The sequence below is a fragment of the Pelodiscus sinensis genome, chromosome 4, assembly GCF_049634645.1.
Source record: "Pelodiscus sinensis isolate JC-2024 chromosome 4, ASM4963464v1, whole genome shotgun sequence".
NCBI classification, from domain to species: domain Eukaryota; kingdom Metazoa; phylum Chordata; order Testudines; family Trionychidae; genus Pelodiscus; species Pelodiscus sinensis.
The window spans coordinates 74,765,900-74,791,009 of NC_134714.1; the positions used below are offsets into that span (position 1 = coordinate 74,765,900).

A 25,110-nucleotide genomic window follows, 5' to 3' on the forward strand; every position below is an offset into this window, starting at 1 on the left:
GGAGAAAGAACAGAGCATGGAAGGTGGAAAGCAACAGCGACTTAGTTATGTGCACAACCCAGTGATTCGTTTACAATTATATTTTCCTTTTTCTCTCTTTTGTTTAAAAGATGTTTCCAATTGTCTTTTATTTGCTTACTTGCTATTCTCTCTGGCTTAGGTCAATTTCATTGAAAAGGGAAATATAGTAAAATAAATGGTAAATTCCAGCAATGTGGGTTTCTTCCCTTCCATTGTTGCTTCTAAAGAGGATTGTATCATCATACTCCTCCTTAAGAGCACAGATACATTTCAGGTCTTAGAATAGAGAAAGCAAATCTGATGGCAAGAACTAAAGGCAGTGTAGAGTGGCTACTACTGGACTCAGCAAGATTCTGGAGCACAGGAGGCAGATAGTATTGTACCTCATATAACTCCCCAACTGGAGCAGATAACTGAGGAACCTCTGAAGTGCAAACACAGCAGTATTAGGTCTCAAGTGGACCCCTCCGTGCTCTCAGAATAAGATGGTTTTCCTTTTTCTTGTGCTTTAGAAAATTGTGCTGTCTCAATCACTTCTAATTCTTGTACATCACAGAAATTTGTTTTCATTCATAGGCTACATCTTAGAGAGGAAGAAGAAGAAGAGCTACCGGTGGATGAGGCTGAACTTTGACCTTTTAAAGGAGTTGTCATATGAAGCCAAGAGAATGATTGAAGGTGTTGTTTATGAGATGCGGATTTATGCTGTGAATTCCATTGGCATGTCCCGGCCTAGCCCTGCCTCACAGCCCTTTATGCCAATTGGTGAGTTTCATCATATAAATTCTCATTTTCTCACTCCACCCTTTCTAAAAAGAAAGTTTACTTTTTTGAGACAGCTAACTAAAAATTTGATATTATTCTTCATTCCATATCTTTTATTGGGCCAACTTCTATTGGAGAGAGGTATTTTCAAGTTTACACAGAGCTCTTCTTCTGGCCAAACCTTTTCTCTTTGTCATTTTCCTCTTCTCTTTCTCCCATATCCTTCCCTGGGAGCACTAAGACTCCAGTGTCATGAAATTGCTGATGAATTTCTAGCTGTTATAATTAGAAGTGTGAAAATCAAGGCTAGGTCTGAAGATGAGAGAGAAATAATTAAAAGTGTTTTCACCGTCCCTCTCAGCTTCCCTATTCCCTTATGGATGCAAATACCATGGTATCCCACCTCTTTTAATCCTAGCCCACTCCAGAGCTACAAGGCTAGTTGATTAAGAAAATATCTGAGGAATTATTTTCTATAAATAATTCCTCTCAACCTAGCAGTACATGCTGCAGTATCTCCAGCAGTCCCTGAGCGGGGAGCTACCTGTAAGAGTCTGTATCTAGGAAGCCAGCCATCCAAGGGTTTTATAAAGTGCGGTAACATAAATACCAATAGCTGGTGTCTGAAATGACTAAAATGGCACATTCTGCAGACAGTAGCCAGGGGCATGGGTCTTCCGAAGGAGGCAACATGAAAGCAAAAGACAATTTCAAGGGGGCAGGAGGGAAGGATGAGCTGCAAGAGGGGTCTGTTAACTCTGGGCTTCAATCACGCAACAGTTGGACTACAGAGATAGAAGGGAAGCTACAAGAATTACCAAGAGGAGCTACTGAACAAAAAAGTCCAAAGTTTTCATGGAACAGGCAGAGATTTACTAGATTAGGGATAAAGCCTGAAACCACTGCTTCAGAGAAGAATATTTGGGTTTGCAGTATGTATGGTATGGTCACATGTGCTACCTTTTCCTCCTGTGTATGGTGCTCAATCTTTGTATAATTTTGAAAATTAAGGCTGTTAATGTAATGCAGCTATAGTAAGGTACTGGTTAAAATCTTATTTTTAATAGCACCATAAACTAAAATGTTGATATAATCTACATCTATTAAACAGTGTATTAAATTGTCCTGAGTTTATAGTATAATTAATATATTTAATTTAATATTTAAAATGTATTTTAAAATGCAGAGCTGTGCAGTTTATGATATACGCATACTTGGCATGGGAAAAATAATTTGAAATGTGTTCTGCTATATCATCTAACTTATGTGGTATGAGAAAGAAACACTGTATGAATACTTTGGTACATAGTTTATATCTTCTCATATGTATTAGGTTTTCTGCAGTCTTTTTATAAAATTAATTACTCCCAATAGTAATTTTTTCACAAGGGATATAAAATGCTAGAAATGCACAATTCTCCATTTCCAACCTTCAAATGAGTCCTGAGGGCCTGTGACCTGGGGATACCCTACTTAAATTTCTATCTGGATGAAGCAAGGATCAGACCAGTACAACAGATGGAAAAATTCTCAATGCAGTGTTTCAGCTATGCTGTATGTGACTTTAAGCAAGTTTTGTTTTCAAGAGGCTTGTTCAGATCTCAGAACTTCTTCAACAAGAGTTTTCTTTGTTTTTTTCCAAACTAGTAGAAAATAAGCACACCCAAAGATAAGATGAAACACTAAGTCTGTATTTAACTGCTGTTCTTGCTGACAGGTGAAGTGCAGAAGACTCACAGGGCAAGAAGCCCCTATTCTGAGTGGGCCTGCTGATAAATGAGGCAGAAGTGAAACCCATTGACACCAAAAAAAAATTTCTTATATGTTTCTATTTTTATTGCACAGATCAGATTTAGTGGCACCTGTAAATAAATATGGACACTATGGACCATTTTCAATACTGCAATAAATCAACATACCCCACTAAAGTAAACTGTTACACTAATTTATGCCATTTATGAATTTGGCCATATCCATATGAATTTTGTCTGGTAATAGTCAAATCATAAGTTCAGTATAAAAACTGTACCAATATTGGTTTTTCCCATTCTGTTGCTACCCTCAGTTGAAAATCTGATTCATTTCTCCAGAGCTCTAGTTTTTTCATCAGCTTTAATCCATAAAGGAACTTGTGCACAGCTACTGTTATCTAGCTAGACCTTGCATGTTATAGTATATTGTATTCCCCCTGTCCTGATTTTAGTCATTGACTCTTCCATCAACTGGAGTGACAGAAGTTACATTTTAGAGCAAGAGGTTGATACGATTCTATATAATTTTGCATTCCCTTAGTAAGAGAATTCCTCCCTGTACCTCTACCATGTTCTCTCACATATAATCCTATATCCCAGGATTTTATTTTCTACTTATTTTCTTTTAGCACCACCAAGTGAACCAACCCACTTTGCAGTGGAAGACATCTCTGACAGCACTATAACCCTGAAGTGGAGACCCCCTGAGAGGATTGGAGCGGGGGGACTAGATGGCTACAAGGTGGAATACTGTAAAGAAGGATGTGAGTAAGCCTAGTACCTAGTACCTCAGTATCAATCAATCTCATCAGAACATAAATGAAATATCACCATAGATACTAGAGTTATGCAAACAGCATTGCTACAAACAAGTAAAACCAGCATAATTAAATTAAAGCTTACTACTAACAGTGATGGACATGATCCTACTTAATGTAGTCATCAAGTATTGCCACATTTACTACAACATTATCATAGTGCCCCCATGATATAATCTTATCAACCATAATGTTGTCACACCACTGTCTTCACAATAATGATCACAAACAATACTTACATGTAGCCACAATATTGCCAAAAGCCTCAGTACATCACTGCATTCATTATCTGAGCATTTCTTCAGTATCCAATCTAAGTCAAAGAACTCATCATTTCTACAGATAACATATCAGCAATTTTTTTGTTTTATGTCTGTACAGCAGTTGGCATAATGGGGCCCTAGTCCTTGACTAGGGCTCATAGATGCTACAGTAATTCAAATACATTAATAATAATTACCCTATCACCACAAGGCCTGATCTACACTAAAACTTAGATTGACTTCACTCTATTGCTCATGGCTGTGAAAAATGTTGCACCCACAGCACCATACTTAGGTTGACTTACCCTTCCCCCCTCTTTTCTACATTTTCAAATATATTGATTTCTATTACAACATATAATACAAAGTGTACCATGTTCACTTTATATTATTTTTAATTACAAATATTTGCATGTAAAAACATAAACCAAGAAATAGTGTTTTTCAATTCACCTCATACAATATTGTAGTGCAATGTGTTTATCACAAAAGTGCAACTTACAAATGTAGGTATTTTTGTTACAAATGAAAACAAATGTATTTGTCTGAGAAATCAGTTGAACAAGAAGAAAGAGCCTGAATGGACTGGCAGACTCTGAAATTTTACAATTTATTTTTAATGCAATTACTTTTTATACATAATTCTTCATTTGGAAGTTCAATTTTCATGGTAAAGAGATTGTACTACAGTACTTGTAATAGGTGAATTGAAAAATACTATTTTATTTTTTTACAGTGTGAATATTTGCAACCAAAAAAAACCCAAAGTGAGCACTGTACACTTTGTATTGTGTTGTAATTGAAAAAAAAAATATTTAAAAATGTAAAAAACACTGAAAATATTTAAATAAATGGTATTCTATTAGTTTAATTGTGCAATTAATCATGATTATGTATTTGATTGACAGCCCTAATTTGCACTACAGCACTACAGTGGTGTTGCTGCAGTGCAACAGCTTTGCCACTGTAGTGGTTCTAGAGTAAACCAAATACCACCGTTATCCTAGTCTTCTTAGATCCAAATGTCTGTGGCAGTGTTACCAGGCCGCTCTGATTTGTTTACTTAACAGCTCAGCTCCACAGCCTTCACTGCTTCCCTTGAATTTTCTTGGCTGCGAACAATGAACTGCAGCTAATGGGAGCCGTGAGGCTCCGTGGCTATGGAGCCATTAAGTAAACAAACCAGAGTGGCCCTTCAGCAGCTCTCTCAAAATGGGCCCATGGGGCTCTTATACATTTCAAAAGCAGAATCGCACCAGAATCACAGTTTCCGCTGTGCCTCTATATCCCCTGCCCCTGCAGAGATGGTGCTGGGGAAATCCAGCTTTTAAGCCAGCTCCCCCCAGCACCAACTACCCTTCCCCCCCACCTTGCTGCCTCTCTCTGATAGAGGCAGCAAGGAGGGGGGAAGCGACTAGTCGCATAACTAGTCAACTATCCAATAAACTTCTGCTTATGGGATAGTTGACTAGTCGAGTATCTTACACCTCTAATGACAACAGTGCTATCAGCATCATGACATCTATGCTGTTACCATTACTACAGAAGAATTCTGTTCCACTACTACCAGCTCTTTTAAAAATTAAAAAAAATGAGGTGATAAAGTCCATTATTTTCACTGTTGTTTTTAGAAGCATGTTTGTCACAATAGTCTCTGGATACCATACACATAGTTCAGGGAATATCTGTATTTCAGAAAAGAATTAACCTCACAACCTCCCTCTTAGAGCCACTCCCTTTCACCTTCATGGTATCAGTTGCAAAGAAAATCCTCAACAGTCATCACTAAACCTCCTGAAGACATACTCTACTCTTAAAGAAATTAGAAGGGACTTTAGTTTAGAAAGTTTGTACTATTTTAAAACAGAAATCCTTTGCTTGCAGCTACAGATTGGGTTCCAGCTCTTCAGGGCCTAACTGAGCGAACATCTGCATTAATTAAAGATCTGGTCACTGGGGACAAACTATACTTCCGTGTCAGAGCTATAAACCTGGCTGGTGAGAGTGAACCAGCACTAACCAAAGAGCCTGTTACCATCCAAGAGATCTTGCGTGAGTATCTGGAGTGAACAAGAAAAAGTATCATTTATTTCTGTCAGGACAATTTTTAAAATGTCCTTTAATGGAAACTTTGCAGTGTTGTTGTAGCCATGTCAGTTCCAAGATGTTAGAGAGACAAGGTGGGTAAGATAATATCTTTTATTCAACCAACCTCTGTTTGTCAGAGAGATAAGCCTCTCAGCTACACAAAGCTCTTCCTTAGGTCTGGGAAACATACTCAGAGAATCACAGCTAAATACAATGTTGAAAAGATAGAATGTGCAGATTCATGGCTTATTACAACAATCTGTAATCCACTAAACCCCCTTTTTGTTCTATTACTACAGCTGTGATAATCTACCTTGAATGATTTCTTTGAATATGAGCAACTACTTAAGCTATACTATCTGCTGTCCTTGTATTTAGCTGTGACACAGTCATTTCCCCAGACCTGAGTAAGAGATCTGTGTAGCTTGAAAGCTTATTTCTCTCAATGGAGACGAAACTCTGGGATTGGTAAGTGCAACCGAGTGGGGGGGCCCTCTTGGGGAGGTCCTTTCTCTACCCGCTGTCCCAATGTCCTCCCGGGCATGCCCCAGTGTCTTCACTGACTGTGAGGATACTAATCCGTGGATGAATCTAAGCCGGCGGGAGTCTCTCGCAATGCTCCAATGCGTCAAAGGCCTTCTCGGCCAGCCGGTGGCTGGGGAAGGTAGGGGGGCTCGGTCCCACCCCCTCTCTGAGCCCTGGCCTAGGGCCCTAAGGACCAGGATTTGATTCACTGGTCCGGTTGGTGGGGTTGAGACCCATAACGCACCAACTCACGGGCATCCGAAGCAGTGCCCTGGGCCGCTTCCTACCTTCTTCCTCCTCTCAAGGTCGCCTCGCACTGCTCCATCTCGCGATCACTTTCCTGTGGCAGGGGCGCTTCTTTTAAGCGTCCTGCCAATGACGTGGCCGACATTGGGAGGGCTGTGCCGCCACTCTTGGCCCCTCCTCCTTCTGGCTCCTTAGCGTGCTGGTGTCAGCTGGCGTCCCCGACCGCCAGCATGTTCGCGTGTCCGGCGCTGGCTCGGAGCGCCACTGGCGGTGGCATGCTTGGTGGGTGGGGCGGCAGAGTGTCCTCCCGCCAGTTGCCAGCTGCCACGGAGCATGCGCGGTAGTGCCGGGTCTGAGCCAGAACTGCCGCTTCTCCCCAGAACGCCGGGGACGGCGCGGCTGGCATGCAGGGCACCCCGGCATCCCCATCACAGTAAGGCAAATACTTTTATTAGAGCAAGAACAGAGCACAAGCATTCTCTTGTTTCAGTATAACTGCCTATATTTTAACACTAGACAGCTCTTTCAAGTTAGTTCTAAACCATGAATTTCCTGGTTCTGGAAACATGGAAAAGAGGTAACAAGATCTGGATCATAGTATATTTTTATTCATATTTCAGTTTTTAAAATGTTTGCATTCTGTTTCCTGAAATGATTGTCTCAAAGTCTGCATTAGTAACACTTTATTTATTTATTTATTTAACAAGTACGTGTATTCTGGAAATAATATTCTAGTACAGTATATTAATACCAAATAGTCATACTCCTGCAAACGGAGGCCACAGACTCTCTGGATAAAAGCTGCTATCTGCACTTGCATGTCCTACTTTGTTAATTACCATCCTATCCACCACTCAAGAGCAATAAGTTCTAATTCATTTGACTACTGTCCAAAAGATATTAAAAGCTATTAACTACAGATTCCTCATTCCTGAATCACACAAGATACTTACCAGAGTCCCACTAACAATAAAATGACCAAGTGTAATGAAGTAGAGCTAAAGAACATCCCAAAACCAGATAATGAGAACAAGTTCTCCAAATCCATACTTACAAATTAATTCTATAGATAATTGGTATGGATGAGGGATGGAGAAAAGGTGAGACAGAATATGAAGAAAAACTCAAATGAGCAAGGATTTGAAAAGACAGAATATACTTTACAATAAGACTAAAGGAAAAATACGCTACCACAGATTACTTCCTTATGCAGCTTCTTACCCTGCTGGTCACAAAGGTGTTGTTGAACCACTCCACCACAGTGATACACAAGTCTTGACCTATCTCCACATGGTGGTGTGTTAGGAGAAACAGTACAGCAGCATTCTCCTTGCCTCTCAACTAAGTATGCCCATGCCCTGCTCCATGCAGAAATTGCACTAATCCTGCTAGAAATTGAGCCTGCAGCGTTATAGAAACAAGGGCAAGATTTGCTGCTATTGGAGAATATGTTTCCCCAATGGTATTAACAGCCTGCAATCTGATTTTCTCATGCTTAAAACCACTCTGTATTGATTCCCACTGTTAGATATAAATTATGTCTCTTTTCATGTTTTTCCTGAATATTTCAAATAAACTAAACATGATATCTGTCTTTATCAACAGAACGTCCCAAAATCTGGCTGCCACGCAATCTACGGCAGACTTTGGTGAAGAAAGTAGGAGAGACAATCAACATTGTGATTCCCTTTCAGGTATGATTTTGATGTGATTTTCTTTAATTACTTATCTAGCAGAATAGTTTTTCCTTTCCCAAAGTCCCCTGCTGGCAGGTCACTAGTTTCTATAAATGATGGGCTCACGTGACCTTCAACATAGAGTCAAATGTGATAGTGGCCCTATATAGTTGGATAGTTTACAATAATAAAGCAAAGATAGAGCAAGTTAGGTCAGTCCTCACACAAGGCCAAATTTAGTTCATTTATAAACAAAGGTTTATGTATTGTATATTTACAATCAGGGGTCTCAAAATCATGGCTGGGGACCATTCCCATATAGAACAGTTGTGCAATATGGACCAGGAGTCACACTGGGTTGCAGGGGAGGAGCTGTCCATTCCTGTCCTCCAAGTTCCACCCCTTCCCGACACTATTCCCCCTCCCCTCCATGGCACCCTATCCCTCAAGGATACCAGAGAATGCAAGGGGGCCTGACCACTGCTGCTATGCCACACCAGGACTGCTCAATAACCTCTTAAGCCTCATCCCTTGGGGGACAAGGTACCGTGGAGTAAGAGAGCAGGCAGTGGCAAGAAGGGGCATGGTTTATGGGACTGGAATGAATAACTCCTCCTCGACTCATTGGGACACATGGGCCAGATTGTGCAACTGCTCTGACTGGTTTACAGTAGTATAAATCTGGAGTACATCCACTGGAATGAATAGATATATTCTCAATTTACATCAGTGTAATTGTACAGAATTTTGCCCTCTGTGCATAGATCAGATAGCAAACAATGAATAGTGAGGAGGAATACAATGAGTCAATAGAGAGAATCAAAATAACAATGATCCTGAACAATGAGCCAGGTCTGGCTTTCTGCATTTTAAAATATATACAGTAGTTCAAATTCAATTATGTTTAAATATATTTCAATACAAAGGATTTTTAGTTGCTCACAAATAATTTTATGTATGTGCTTCTTGTTCGTTTTTGTTCTGATGGTATTTAAAACCGAGTGTTCCTGCCCTGAGTCATTCACAATACATTATACCATCTGCACAATGAATAAGACAAGATATCACCTTATGTTCATGCAATTAAAGATGTACTACAATGCCAGGCAATAGAGTTAAAGTTGTGAATGCATATTTGAAGATATTATATAATAAGGCAGCACTGCCTTAATGTCCTCATTTTGATGGCGTTTACTACAATCCAAATGTCACACACATGCACTACATCCTTTATCAGAAAAAATGGCATAAGATCTTTAATTCCTTATATAATACTTTTAGGTAGTATTAATCACGTGCCAGAGCACTAGACAGCACCCAGAGTTTTGCCTAGGAATCTTTATATTATTTAAATAAAAATATATGAATAACCTGGCCTAATCAAATTAAAATACCACACTTCCCTAAAGACTTGCTTGCCAAGCTTCACATTTCTATCCCCTGCTGCTAAAATATTAAATATGGGATAAGACTATTGTTTCCTTCTTTCCTCCTACTAAAAAACAAATGTACCATTTTAAATCAAATTCTCAATGCAAACACAAAAACTTTTGGAAAGTGACAAGCAACTAAAAATGGGAAGAGGGTACTGTAAATGCTTAATTCACTTTACCGATAGCTTTATTTACATGCTCCAGTTGTATACACAATATACAATACTCTTAATTAAATTTAGAACAAAAATATTGAAGAAAAAAATCATGTTCAGATAAATATTAAAAAAAGAAAAGAATTTAAAGAAATTTCAATAATCAAAAATTTATTTCATACAAATAATTCTCATTGTTCACACTGGTATAAAGATAATCAATTGAGGGACAAGCCAAGTCTTTATGCTCAGCCCTGAATATGAGGCTTCATTTACATATGGCATTGGAAAAGGTTCAAAAAAGGGCAACAAAAATTAGTAGAGGCTTGGAACGGGTCCCATATGAAAAAAGATTTAAAAGACTTGGACTTGGACTTTTCAGATTCGAAAAAAAGGACATTAAGTGGGGGATATGATAGAGGTCTAAAAATCATAACTAGTGTGGAAAAAGTGAATAAGGAAAAGTTATTTATTAATTATCCCCACAATATGAGAACTAGGGATCACAAAATGAAATTAATAGGCAGCAGATGTAAAACAAACAAAAGGAAGTTTTTCTTCACTCAGAACACAGTCAACCTGTGGAACTCCTTGCCAAAGGATGTTGTTAAGACTAGGACTTTAACAGAGTTCAAAAAAGAGTTAGATAGATCCATGGAGGTTATTAGCTATTAGAGAGGACAGGTAGAAAAGGTATCCCTAGCCTCTGTTTGTCTGGAAATAGGTGACAGAAGAGGAATCACATGATTACCTGATGTGTTCCCTCCCTCTGGGGCATCTGGCATTGGCCACTGTCGGCAAACAGGATACTGAGTTAGATAGACCTTTGGTCTGACCCAGTGTGGACATTCTTATGTTCTTATCTGTGCTACCTCAGAAGCATTTGGTAAGAACTGTGACTCTTTCTTCCCTGCTTCGCTTTTGCTGGGGAGGGGAGAACAACAACACTGGAAAGGGTACAAGTTAATCCTCCTCTTGCATACCCCTTGAAAATAGTGTAAAGGAAGAATATGGTGGCCTTTGAGCGCACAGGCTTTCAAGGAATCTATGTATACAATTTGGCTAGGATACTCAGAAACAGTGTGCATTTATGCATCCATATGCAAATAAGACTGCAGAGAGAGGTGTTCATGATGTATTTGTATGTGCTGGGAGGATATGAATGTCTGTGCTTTGTTGGGCATGTAGTCAAAGTATGAAACATTGTGTGGCAGATTTTCAAGACTGGATGTGTACAACTGCATATTACTGTGTGCATGCACTTAAATTAAAAAATTAGTAGGGGGCTATGCCCACTGGTCACTATGCTCGCCAACCCCCCTCATTCTGGCAAGCTTTCTCAGCCTTGAGAGCGTGATGGTATCATTCTGTCACCTAGAAGGAAAAACTTTTGTATATATAGTGAGAGATAATTAGCTGACCAGTTAAACAACTTAGTGATTATCTGTGTTTGCATTTGCTGCAATTGTATAAGCACCCACAGTAATTTCATATTTATATGTGTGGATTTATGTCAGCGTGAGTGTACAGAAAGAAGGATGGTCTTCTGACTGAGGCACAGGACTGGCAATTAGGACTTCCAAATTCGATTTCTGGTTCTGACAGACATTCTGTGTGCCCTTGGACAAATAATTTGATGTTTCTCATTCTCCTGATTAAGAAACTAAAGAAAATGAAGTTAGGTTTGGAAAGCATTTTGAAATCAGACAGGGATACAGATATGTAAAATATTACAGTAAGGAGAGAATATGTATATAATTTGGGAGTGAATGGGAAGTATGAGGACTATTTGTACAGATGAGCAGAATCTATGTAAAATAAAGTATGCATGGGGTATGGCTTGTAGTTTCAGATTACGCAGAGAGATGTATATTACTCTGGGAGGATTTTGTGCCAAAAAATTAAAAATTCTGCAAATTTCATTTGTAAAAATAACGCACTATAATCACACTAATTTCAATTGTTTGGTAAGTTATCTAAACTACAATACAAAAAAAGTCAAAACTATTCAGTATTTCCTAAACACATGAAAGTTAAGTTACAAACTCTTGGTAATCAATACCAATGCATTCCAGTTATAATTCTGGATTTTCACTTAAATTATATTACAGACAGGGGCGGCCCGTGAACCTAGGCAAACTAGGCAGTTGCCTAGAGCGCTGCAGGCCTGGGCGTCCAATGATGACATCACAGCCATTAATGGCTGTGCAGGCAGGGGCGCTGATCACGCCTTCTTCTTAAGGTGCCAGCTGCCGCAGCTGGCCTCAGGCCGCTCCTGATTACAGAACATCAAACAGGGGGAAAAAAAAAGAATGTCATTTTAAATTGTCTGACTTTCACACGTGAAAGTCATACAGTTTTGCTAATCATTGTCCTGGACCTGTCTGGGTACTTTGGGAAGTGCTTGGTTCTATCTTGACATTTTATTGACTGCTTGACAAATGTTTTATTTGCCCTCAAGTCTTTTTTTTTTTTTAATAGGTAAGTAAAAATCTAACCCCATTGAGACACTTCGGCATAGGAAAAAATGAGAAAAAAAACATAACTTCTCCTAGATGATTCTCTTACTGTCATTTATAAGGCTTTACATCCTGGAAAAGTAAAGCAATTAGCTTAGGAACAAAGCTGAGTGTCTTGAAAACGTGTGTATTTAGCAGCATGTTGTATGGATGTGAGACATAGGTGATAACGAAAGATTCAAAGAGAAGAACACTGGCGTTTGAGAGGAGTTGTTACAGAAAGAGAATAGGATGGATGCAGAAAGTCATCAACGAGGAATAACATAGGAAGATATAGCTGAAAGAGACCCTACTGCAGAAGGTTATACAATGGAAGTTACAGCTATTTGGGCATATCTGCAGAATGAACAAGTGAAAAGTTAAGATCTTGGTATTCGGCATAATGGATGGTCTGAACAGGAGAGGCAGACCCCACAGAGAATGGGTAGATGATATAGTAGATTGGTGCTGAGCTAGTCCTCAGAAACTAAGCCACTCCACAGTGGACAGGGAAAGATGGAAGGAAATAGTAAGGGCGGCATCGGACAATGGGTGTTGAGCCCATGGTTGTTGTTGATGATGATGACGACGACATCACTCTGGCAATGTAGGAGGCCTTAAAACTTTTACGTTCCTGTGAGACTGACTGAAAATGGGAACAATCCTAACAATAGTAACACTAATGTTACTATGCAGGCAGGCTGCTACATTTCTGCCTCAAAGAATGAGATCAGCTAGCCATCAACAGCAACATGTCAGGGTTGGGGTTTTTTAAAGCTATTTTCTTTAATTTAAAAACAATTTTCAGTAAACAGATACTAATATTTATTTTTTTTTATTCCCAAGATGTTAGACATGTTACTATGCAGGTAGAGGTGACAGGTATCATGGGCAGGGAAAGACTCTGTCTCCCCAAACAGAGTACACTCCATGCCCAAGCCACCTCCTGCTTGCTGTTATCTCATGGCCCAGCCTGGAGTAAGAAGGCTGGGGGCCGCGGTGAGCACAAGACACCCAGGCTGAGATCCTGTTAGCACTGGGGCTGTGCTACTTGTCCAGTGATCCAGCCATGCCACCTGCCCAGATCTGGGGCTACAGGCATGGGGTGTAGAGGTGAGGCTGCGGCCATGCTCTGTACTTCAATGGAGGGAAGGGGAAGGACCTCAAGCATAGGATAAACTTAAAAAACAACAAATGGTCTGGTAGCACTTTATAGACTAATAAAACATGTAGATGGTATCATGAGCTTTCGTGGGCATAGCCCACTTCTTCACATGACTGGATTTTTTTTATGATACCATCTACATGTTTTGTTAGTCTAGAAAGTGCTACCAGATCATTTGTTGTTATTTAAGTTTATCCTCTACAGACTAAATCAGCTACCCCCTGAAGTTCAGGCAGTGGGTGAGGGATGGTGGCTAGCCCCCCCCAACAAGGGCATGTTCACCTGCCATCCATGCAGGCTGCTACAGTTCTGCCTCAGAGACAAAGTTTTCCTTGTGTATATCAGAAAAACATATCTCCTCCGCATCTCATGAGTCTCAGTATCAAGTGAGAGGAACTTGCTTAGTGGGCATTCCTGCCCTCGAATGGTAATCAATGTTTCTCTCACAGGCATGCACACCCAGCCTCCCTCCCCCTGCAGTGATTTGCATCTGTGAGGCTGCTCTAGGTACACTGGAATAGATGTACTACCTCAGCTGCCAGGAAACAGGCATGTGTCTTCTCCTCTCACCTCCCCACACCCCCACAAATTTCTTTTGCATTTTTCTGCATAGGAGAAACAGATATATGCAAGATTTATGAATTCTGCCCCCTTCTTGTCCCCCGCCCACAGAATTCTGTCAGGAGTAGTATATGCATTTGGGTGTATTTATTCAATGAGCAGCAGAAAGTCAAAATCTGGATCAATTCAGATGTCAGTGTGCAACTGAAATATACAGAATTTATGCCTTATATGTGTGAGCTACATGGTAAACACTACTATCATGAAATTAAATGCTTAACATTGTTCTTGCTAAAATATTTTTTCACTGTTGTCTAAAGCCACAAACAGATGACGACATTTTACAGAGCAAACAATTCTGAGTTACTGATAAAGTGGCTCCACATTGCTATTGTTAAATCTTTAAAATATTTTTAAATTGAAAAAATATATAATTTTGCTGTTATAATACTCAACAGTCAAAGAAGTTTTCTACAAAACATTTTTTGGTATGAGACGACAGTGGAAAATTTCAACTGAAAATTCTTGATAAAGTTGGAAGTAAAAGTTTTAATGTATGTTGATTTGCAACCTTAACTGTACTCTCACTAAGATAAAAGCTTTGGAGAAACTTATTTAAATCATATTTAAATTACAGCACCCAATTTTATCACCTTTTTTAAACAAACAAAAAACAAAAGGAACATAAAAATAAAGATTAAGAGATTAGCTTCTTCAGGTAGGCTAAAATTATTAGATTTGTACTTGCTAAAGAGGAGGCACTTCAGCAGATGAGACTTCAGTCTTCAAAATGCAAAAGGAGATTTGAAATACATCGACAAGCCTCTGAATTAATGCTAAACCTTTGTGACTAAAAGACACAATCAGGAATTGAGGAGCACTCTCTCATGGCATTGTAAGGGTACGGCTAGAGTATGGGGCAATGTCAAACAATGCTAGCTACATGCATACCGTAGCTGGAGTCAACGTATCTTAGGTCAAGTTGCATCCAATATGTGGGGGGACTGATGGGAGAAACTCTCCTGTCAACTTCACTTATTCTTCTCGTTCCGGTACAGTACCGGAGTCAACGAGAGAACAGTTGGCAGTTGATTTAACAGGTCTTACTATACTCACTAAGCTGAACCCTAGAGGAATCGATCGCTAAAGTGCCATCTTCTGGTAAGTATAGACATGCTGTAAGTCAGAATACTGTGTTCTATTCCTGTGACAATCTCTGACCTTGACAAAAATCACTTATTCTCTATGAGCCTTTGTTCACTCATCTGTATGTCTAGCAAAAGTCAAGGACAGATCATGAGCAATAAACAAAATTTCCAAGACACCACACCTGTGAAAGTCGCAGACGTTGAGCAAACTCACAGCATTCATGACTTCTGGGGCCTTCATGACAGAATCACAGCCTTGCCCATCTACAATATGGGAATTCCACTGTTCACATACCTTAGAAAGATAATATGAGGCTGAATTAATGTTCAAAATCTTAGATGAAAAGTACTGGAGAAGGGCAAAAGCCAAGTAAAATGTGAAAGATTTAGACCATGCCTTTTCTTGTAGAACACTGTCAACTTGTGGGACATACTGTTATGAACAGGTGGTTAGCACATTTTATTCAAAAATTAACTAGGCAAAGTATTAGAAGGAATATTATGTGCTATTAGTGGGGACTCAAGATATTCCTTAGCTACGATCTTGCCCATCACATACCTGTGAATGCAAGGCTATGTCTACAGGTCAGGCTTCTTGCACAAGAACTGTTTTGCGCAAGCGTTCTTGCTCAAAAGGTCTTGCACAAGAGCACGTCCACACTGCTATGTGCTTTTGCACAAGAGCGTCCATGGCAGTGTGAACACTCTCTTGCGCAAGAAAGCTCTGATGGGCATTTCTTGCGCAATAAACTGCTGTTGCCCATCCACACTGCCTTCTTGCACAACAGCTCTTCCGCAAGAGGGCTTATTCCTCGTGGGGAGAGGAATAACCCTTGAACAAGAAGCCCTCTGTTTCGGCGCTTTACTGTACATTTACTTGCGCAAGATCACGCTTGCAGTGTAGACGCTCTGCAAGTTTTTGAGCAAGAATGGCCATTCTTGCGCAAGAAGCCTGCAAAGTAGACATAGCCCAAGTGTCTAAAAAATGTTGGAAAAAAACCATTTCTGTCTCTTCCACCAATAAAATCAATTAGTCTCTTCTGGTGCGCCATCCACCTACTCTGCCTTTGACTGTTCCCTCCAAGATTAGATATTGCTCATTACAGAAATCCAATCCTCTGGTTATGAATTAGGAACATGCTTTCTATGGTTCATACTTTTCACAGTCTATAAATAAGAGTATCAGGATATGAAAACCAATACTGCAAACACTTGCTCTATTTCATTAGTCACTACAGCATCTTAAATAAGGAATTATAATAAAAGTGCTTACTCAACCAAACTATAACTACAGCAATCATTAAGCTAGATTTATGACTAAGAGGACACTTTCATAGTAAGTTTCTATTTTGAGCTAGGTATAGCTTTCAGAAAAAGTTGCTAAATTTTCTCATGGTGGTTCTTTACCGAAAAAATGAAGGGACAGATCTTCTGCTTTCTCTAGTGCCTTTGAAATATATCTTTTTGCAAACAGTCTGGAAAAATTGATCAAGAACCTGGACCTAAATGTTTTCATAAATAAACAGGAGATGTTTCAGTCCAAAAGGTAATTTTTTCCTTAAAGTAATAACTTTCTTTACATAAGTCATCGTTTTGAAATCTTTTTAGCCACAATTTCCTTGTGAGATGATTAAATAATAGAATCCTCACATTATAACAAAGAGAAAACGAGGCAAAAAGGGTGCCTTTGTGATTGTCACCCAGAGTCAGTTTTGGTCAAAAAATTATAACAAAGCATAATGCCCTGACAAATCCAACATGATTTCTACCCAACTGAATATTTAGTTCTTCCTGAATGACTGAGATAGGTGCTTTAACTATTCTGTTTGTCATGAAAAGAATATATACCTGTAAGAGCCTAGAAATTTCTCCCAACTCATACTGTAAACCAAACTAGTTGGTGACTTTATGCTAGAATCTTGCAGACATCCTCAGCACAGCTCTTGTCTGGCATGCGCAGACAATCAGCATCCAAGCTGACAGTGGCAAACATTTTGCGTTAAAGAGGTGACAGAAGATCCATAATATCTGGTAGGGGACAGGAAGGGCTACTGACAGTTTTGATTCCTGGATTTACTGGGCCTATCTCTCCCAGTACAAACTATTAATATTATCATATGGCAAAGTTTTATCTGCTTCTGGCAGATTACCAGAGATATGAGGTGCAATGCACACCGAAGACACTGGGACCAACCTCTAAGGAAGGCATCTGAGAGACATTCAGGGGTTTTATACTTCCTTTGGAGCAAAAAACTTGCATTTCTAATTTTGATTGATGGCAAATAGATAAATGTGAAACATGCCCTATCTGTGGAATAAAGGTTAAAGGTCCCCACCTTGTCAGCTGACATAAAACATGGCAGTGGTGTTATATGTGAAGATATTCAGCATGATAAAATTAAACCGTGAAAAGAAAAACTAGCACATTAAATTGGATTGCTCTGAGGTTTAGAACCTTAGAGTGTAGAGTAGGGATGTCAATGTGTAGCCGACTACACAATTAACTGACAAGACTAGGCTTATCGGTTAATCCTGTTGACTACACACACTCCTGTCAGACAATTGGGGGAGGGGTGTGTACATGTAGTTGACAGGATTAACCAATAAGCCTAAAATCAGCTGTTAATCATGTAGTCCAGTGTTTCTCAAACTGTGCTCCGCAGAGCCCCCGGGCTCTGTGAGACATCTCCAGGGGCTCTGCGAGGTTGACAAACTGGAAACATTGAAAGGTACAACCAGGACCAGATTGAGGGGTGGGCAAGCCGGGCAGCTGCCCGGGGCGCCAACCAATGGGGGGGGGCACCTGATGGCAGCTGTAAGGGGCATGCGGCGTCCCTTATAGCTGCCATCAGGCGCCACATGCCCGGCTCCCACAGCGCTGGCCCCTCCCCGATTCCCCTGGCACCGGCCAGCAGCGTCCTTCCCCCCATGGCCGCGGGGCCCTGCACAGCCACCGGTGCGCACGCCAGCAGCAGTGGCTGGGCGGCCCCGCGCATGCGCCGTGCACCCGGGGCACCAAAATGGCTCAGGCCGGCCCTGGGTACAACACATACAATCAATGGACTGCTAAGGCTCTGCATAAGTACAACACATACAATCAGTGGACCGCTGGGGCTCTACATAAATTTTTACACATGTAAAGGGCTCCGGAGCCCAAAAAGTTTGAGAACCGCTGGTGTAGTCAGCTTCACGTGGACATCCCTACTCTATACTCAAAGGTTCTGGACCTCTGAGGCATGGACTCTATCAGAAGAAACAAACGGGGCAGGGGAGTTGGTGCCTGTGGTGCCTTTAAGGTGGATCTCTATGTGTGCTGGACCCACCTGCTGAGGCAGCAGCGCGGGCTAGAAGGGGGATCCCAGCGAGTGGGGCCGGGAGTACACTGGATGTGGGCCCTGCCTCTGGGGGCTATTGAATAGTTGTGAAACTGATAACATTTTGTACGGTTACATGACTATTCAATTGCATGCTATTTAACATCCCTAGTGTACAGAGGATTCTTTCTGCCTTAAGAGAGTTAGCCATGTTAATCTGATTCAGCAAAAATAACAAGGAGTCCGGTGGCATTTTAAAGACTAACAAATTTATTAGGGTATTAGAGTACAAGATTTTGTAAACTACAATCATTTCCTCAGATGCTGACAAGAAAAAGACAGACAGAAAAAAAAGGATATAGAGATGAGACTGAGATCAGTGCTAATTAAATCAGAATGGATGTGGCTCATCTACAACAACAGTGAGAATACCTGAATGTGAAGTTACTTATTGTAATGAGAGAACCACTCCATGTGTTCAGGGTGTCAACTTTGCATATGAATGCCAGCTCTGCAGTTTCTCTCAGTAGTCTGTTTTTGAAGTTTTTCTGTCTGAAAATGGTAACTTGCAAGTCTCTGAAACTGTTTTCCCAGAGAGGTTAAAATGCCCCCCTCCCTCCACTGGCTTTTGGATGTTGTCATTCTTGATATCTGATTTGTGTCCATTTATTCTTTTGCATAGAGATAGTCTAGTTTCTTTGATGTACATGGCAGAGGGGCATTGTTGGCACAAGATGGCATATATTACATTAATAGATGGTATAGCTGATGTGGTTAAGTCCTGTGATAGTGTCACTAGGGCAGATGTGTGAACAGACTGCAAACAAACTACTGAGCTGGAATTCATATGTAAATTTGACACCCTGAACCAAGGTCTAAATCAGAGGCAGGGAACCTTTTTTGGGTCAGGGGCCACTAACTCTCAGAAAAATCAGTTGGAGGCCACACAACAGTGAGCAGCAAAAACAAACAAACCTCTCCAACTTCACTGATTTGGCCTCCAACATTCTTCTTGCACATCAGAACCTAGGAGGACCTAAGCTAGTAGATTTTGGGTGCCCCCCTAGACTCTGGGGTGTGGAGTCTTGGTGAGAGGGAGGGTGCAGGAGCGGGCTCAGGGTAGAAGGGCTGGGCAAGAGGTAGGGTGCAGGAGAGGAGGGAGAGTGCAGGAGCAGAGTGAGCATGTGGGGTATGGGCAGAAGGTGGGGTGCAGGAGTGGAGGGGTGCAGCAGTGGGCTGGAATGACTGGGTAGGAGGCAGAAGCAGGCTGGAGATTAGGAGTGTGGGTCTGGGTGGGAAGTATAGTGCAGAAGAAGAAAGGGTGGTAGAAGCAGACTGGGCAGAAGGTAGGGTGCAGAAAAAGAGGGGGTGCAGGAGCAGGCTGTGGTTGGAAGGGCTAGGCAGGAGGTAGGGTGCAAGGGGAGGCTAGAGATTGGAGTGGGTGTCTGGGTAGGAGGTAGGGTGCAAGAGAAAGATGGGGGTGGGAGGTAGGGTGCACGAGTGGGCTGGGGGTGGGAGTCTGTGTGGGAAGTAGGTTGCAGGAAAACAGAGGGGATGTAGGACCAGACTGGAAACTGGGGTGTCTGCAAGCATGTTAGGGTGCAGAAGCATGCTGGGGGTGGGAGGGTCTGGGTGGGAGGCAGGGTGCCGGAGCTGGCTGGGGCTGTGGGGTCTGGGCAATGGGGGTGTACTTACTTGGTGCAGCCTCCCAGGGATGCGCATGACTTTGTAGCCCTTGCAATAAATTAATGCAGAGTCGCAGTGGAGGTTGAGGCTAGGACCCGGCTCAAGCCAGGATTGAGACAACCTGTTAGCCAGCTTGCAGAGTAGCCAATAACATTAACTGATAAGCACCACCTGTGCTTATCAGTTAATTGCTTAATCGACTACACTATTACGTCCCTAATTCCTGCCCAGAAGTTCTAGTAACCTGGAATCTTTATTGCTGAGGATATACTCTGGAGGACCAAACTGTATGTTTCTTAGTCCGCTCAAACAAGAATAAGCCCAGTGTAGGATTTAAACAGCATCCAAAGCACTTGTAAGAGGCTAAATATCAGCTGTCTTGGAAGTGGCTGGTATTAAGGGTGATGTGAGTTGTAGAACTTTAACTGGCTCCAAAATGTCTTCATTTATGGCCACAGTTATTCTGCCTGTTTGGAATGGAGTATATCAAACAGTATTTCTCCTGAACTACAAAATTCTAAATCCAAGGCCTCTTCAGTTCTGGGCATGATCTTCTGAAAGGCCTTGAAAACGACTGGAGAAAGAAGTCAGGGACTGGCAGGAAGAATGGTAGCTGGAGTAACAGTCTCAAAAGAAAACAATCAGGTTTCTGTTTTCATCTTCCATGTGCTCTCAATTTGCTCATCCTCCCAAACAAAGGAGCATTGAGATAACTAGCTCTTCTAATGAATGTCAAAGAAGAAGATAACACCAGCCTTTTGTCAGAGTGTTTACTTCCCAGAATTACTTTTTTTCAAAATGGGGATGTGGTATTTACATTGCCTAATCAAAACATGGTAATATTGATCCATGATGATGGGAGAGAAATATCTGGAGAGGTCCGGGAAATGTGAAAGCAGTCAAGGAGTCATATGTTAAGCATTCAGTACTGCATCTGAAATTAATCTGTCTAGTTTTATAGAGAAAACCCCTGAAGAAAGCAAATCTGTTGTCCAGAATAAACATGCTCTTTTCTTCCTGCAGGGCAAACCTAGACCCAAAGTCACTTGGGTAAAAGATGGTCATACACTAGATTTCAAAGATGTGGGAATTCGGAATAGCACCACAGATACTATCTTGTTCATCCGAAAAGCTGAGCATCACCACTCCGGGACATATGAAGTGGAAGTACAAATAGACAACATGAATGATAAGGTTGCTGTTACCATTCAGATAATGGGTAAGAAATTACTGACTCTAGAACTAGAAGAAATTAGTACAGTAACTTCTCACTTGACGTTGCCCTGATTAACCGTTGCTTCATTGTTATGTTGCTTATCTATTAGAGCACATGCTTGTTTAAAGTTGTGCAATGCTCCCTTATAATGTCATTTGGCTGCCTGCTTTGTCCACTAGTTGCAGGATTTTCTGGAAATCCTGTCTTTTTGAGTTTGGAATCAGGGTTGGCTGGCAGCCCCCCAATGAGATATCCAGCTGGGTAGCTGCCTTTCAGCTGTCCATACTTCCCCCCATGTGCTGCTCCTGCCCTCTGCCTTGGATCTGCTCCCTAGAGCCTCCTGCTTGCTGTGCAGGGTGGAGGAGGGGAAGGGGGATATGCTGATGTTAGGATGTCCTCTCCCCTCCTACATCTCGGCTCCCACTCCATACCCCATTTCTGCAAGGAAGTGTTTGCAGCCACTGCCATGTGTCTATTATTAGGCTTCATTAACAACATGTAAACTTTTGAGGGCTCAGCCAAGTGCCACTTCATCATTTAGTAGCAAGGCATTCCCTGAGAAATATTCCACACTCTTGACTCCAGCACCTCAACCAAACTTCACAATATTCATTGCTTTGTACAAAATTAAATTGTTAAAAATTATTTAAAACTTATACTGTATATGTATATACTGCCTTTTGTCTGCTGAAAAAAAATTCACTAGAACCTAACCCCTTGTATTTACATTAATTTTATGGGGAAATTGGATTCGCTTAACATCATTTAACTTAAAGTAGTATTTTTCAGTAACATAACTACAACTTTAAGCAAGGAATTGTGTGTATCTTTTACAGAAGTAGAAAGTATTGATCCCAGATGTGGTGCGTAGGAAATATGAATCCAGAAATGTATATCCTGCTGACCCAACTACCCCTCAGTTCCTTTTTACCGCCAGCCACAACTGTTGCAACAGAGCCACATTCCATTGCAAGTGCCACGTGTCACTAGTGTTTATAGTTCATTTGTTGATAGTTGATCATTAGAAGTCAGTGTTTTGTTAGCAGAGTGGCTTTCTCTTCCAGTCTGTGTTCCCTTAGGGACTGCAGGGCTATGTCTACACCCGCGGCTTCTTGTACGAGAAAAATGCAAATGAAGCTAAGCGTGGAATATCGCCGAGCCTCATTTGCATGCCTAATGAGCCGCCATTTTTGCAGAAGAGGCTCTTGCGCCAGAAGGAGCTTCTACACTGCCCCTTCTTGCGCAAGAAAAACCCTCTTGCGCAATGCTGTTATTCCTGAAAATAATTGGCATAGCAGCCAAGTGTAGACATAGCCCAGGTGTCCCACAGCTTCAAATCTTGCAGTTCCTGTTGAAATCAATGCCTACAAGTGACCTTCACGACTCATGTCTCCGGTGCCTGAGGGAAGCTCATCAGACAGACAGATGCAGGATCTGAAAGGCTTTTAAACCAGACCATAAAGGAGTAGGATTTTCACCTAAAGCAGCTCCTAATGGAATCCACTCTTCACTCTCAGCGGCAGGACCTGGCACTGAGCACTTCAGTGAGTAGTGTCCCATCTCCAGTCCCAGAGTCAGCACCGAAGACAGAGTCATCCCAGCACCAGTGTTCACTGAAGGCTATGACATCCTGGCACCAGTTGCACTCCTCAGTGAAGTCTTCTAGAGGGTCAAATCTTCATTCTGGGCACCAGCAAAACTCTCAACTTTGACCTTAACCACCATACCAAAAGGTCCAGCAGGATCTTGATCCCAGGGCACAAGGGATCTTCTAGAGCTCTGAGTCTTATCCTCCTTGACTCTGAGCTCAGAAGCGATGGTCATCAGCCCATCTTCCACTGTGGAGACCTCTGAGGCTGCTCAGGGCCTCATTGAAATGACTCCATCCCTTGCCAGGGATAGGCCACTTCACCCACCTTACCAGTTGTCCTCGTGGGGAATGCCAGCTATATTGGGTCCATCTGCTCTAGTCATAGCACCCCTCTGCTCAGAGTCCCAGCTCTGCTCAGCATTCCAGTCCTGCTCCCATGAGTGCTGCTGGTCTGACTCATGGCACCGGTCTCATAGTTGGTCCTCTCAGAGCCTTTCACACATAAGAAAGTCTGTGGTGAGCTGATCCTGGTCTGGCTCAGAGTCACCTAGATGATCAGGGCAATCCCTGTGCTCCTGGCACCAAGCCATATTGCGGCATCCTTCAAGATCTAGGTCATATGTTAGCCAGCATCCTGCTCAGAGCCATCACTTTTCACCTTGACACCAATCCTGGATCGTGTTTGCCTCACCTCAGACCCCACAGAATCCCAGGTCCCAAAAGCAAGATGCACAACATGATGCCACCCATCTTGCCACTGTCCACCTCCCAGGAGGCCCCTCTGGCCTCAACTTTGTCCCCGTTCGGGGTTGCTCAGGATCTGAGCCTGCCTTTGGCCTCCCCAGATGAGGCAATGATGGGAATATTAGGTGCTGGCTCTCCACCCATGAATTATAGTGCATTGGAAGACATCCTCCACAATGTGGCCCTGAGCCTTAATCTACAGGTGGAGGAGATGGCTGAGCAGGACGTACCTATGGTTGACACATTGTCTCCAGAAGTCTCTTCCAAGGTGGCGCTCCCCATTATAGAAACAATCCAGTCTTCAACAAACACCATCTGGCAAACCTTGGCCTCTATCTCTCCCACAGCGAAAGGGGTGCAGTGGAAAGGACTTTGAAAGGCCGTTTACTATGTTTATTCATGGTGGAGGCAGTGAACGAGAAGGAGAAGCATGGTCATATGGTCCCAAAGCATAAGTTGAGGGATGCTAAGTGCCTCAACTTACTTGGACACAAGTTAATTTCCTGGGGAACTTGCTACTCAGAATAGCAAACCAGCAAACTATCTTGAGTATATATAACCTCTGAGCGTCTCTCCTCAAGTTCTAATAACTGTTGCCACAGGAGTCATGGGATGAGTTTGCTGCCCTCATACAGGATGGTAAAGCAGTGGCCCAGACCTACCACCAGACATCTTAGGACATGGCAGATTCTGAGGTGTATGTCATACCACTGAGGATCACTATGCACAGAAATACCTGGCTCCAGCCCTTGGGGCTCCTCTCGGAGGTCCAACAGATAATTCAAGACCTCCAATTTGGTGGAGTTGGCCTCTTTGCAGAGCAAACTAACTTTCGACTGCAAAGCCTCAAGAACTCCTAGAACACTATGAAGTTCTTATGCATGAACACCGCAGCAATGTAGCGCAAGGCTTTTAAGCCACAGTCCTCCAAGAGTCCTTCCCCACTCAGACCAAATCTGAGTTTTCCCATCATCGCCTTCACTATTCCCATAGGAAATCGTCTTGACTCTTCCGGCAATAACTAGGGTCGAGTGAAGTCCTCCTTGGGCTCCAAGCAGCCCTTTTGAAGGTTTGCCCAAGCACAGAGCACCTACAGTACTAGATCCTTCCTCACCTTTCCTGAACCATCTGTCCCCTTTCCAGCATGCCTGGGCCAACATTACTTCAGACTGTTGAGTCCTGAGATAATCTATCCCATCTGCTGCCTTCTGTTCATCCCTCTTCAAGGATTCTTCTCACAAACAGCTTCTGCTTTGAGATGTGCAAACACTCCTGGATCTAGGGGCAGTGGAGGAAGTTCCTCAAGTTCAAAGCCTGGGGTTTCTAGTCCGACTAATTCCTTATTCTGAAAGCAAAGGGAGGCCTCAGGCTGATTCTGGATCTCAGGGCACTCAACAAGTTGGTCTGCAACCACAAGTTTCATATGGTCTTCCTGAACTTCATCCT

At 42.0% G+C, this 25,110-nt stretch overlaps 1 protein-coding gene across 1 annotated transcript in view; it reads left to right on the plus strand.

The window, feature by feature from the left end:
* MYBPC3 (myosin binding protein C3) overlaps nt 1–25,110 on the plus strand; it is a 156,483-nt gene that overhangs the window by 103,446 nt on the left and 27,927 nt on the right. Inside the window, exons 24-28 of the mRNA XM_075927458.1 lie at nt 598–786; nt 3,167–3,301; nt 5,503–5,670; nt 8,083–8,171; nt 21,137–21,332. Of these exons, the coding sequence (XP_075783573.1) occupies nt 598–786; nt 3,167–3,301; nt 5,503–5,670; nt 8,083–8,171; nt 21,137–21,332 (777 nt within the window). The remainder of the gene's footprint in view (nt 1–597; nt 787–3,166; nt 3,302–5,502; nt 5,671–8,082; nt 8,172–21,136; nt 21,333–25,110) is intronic.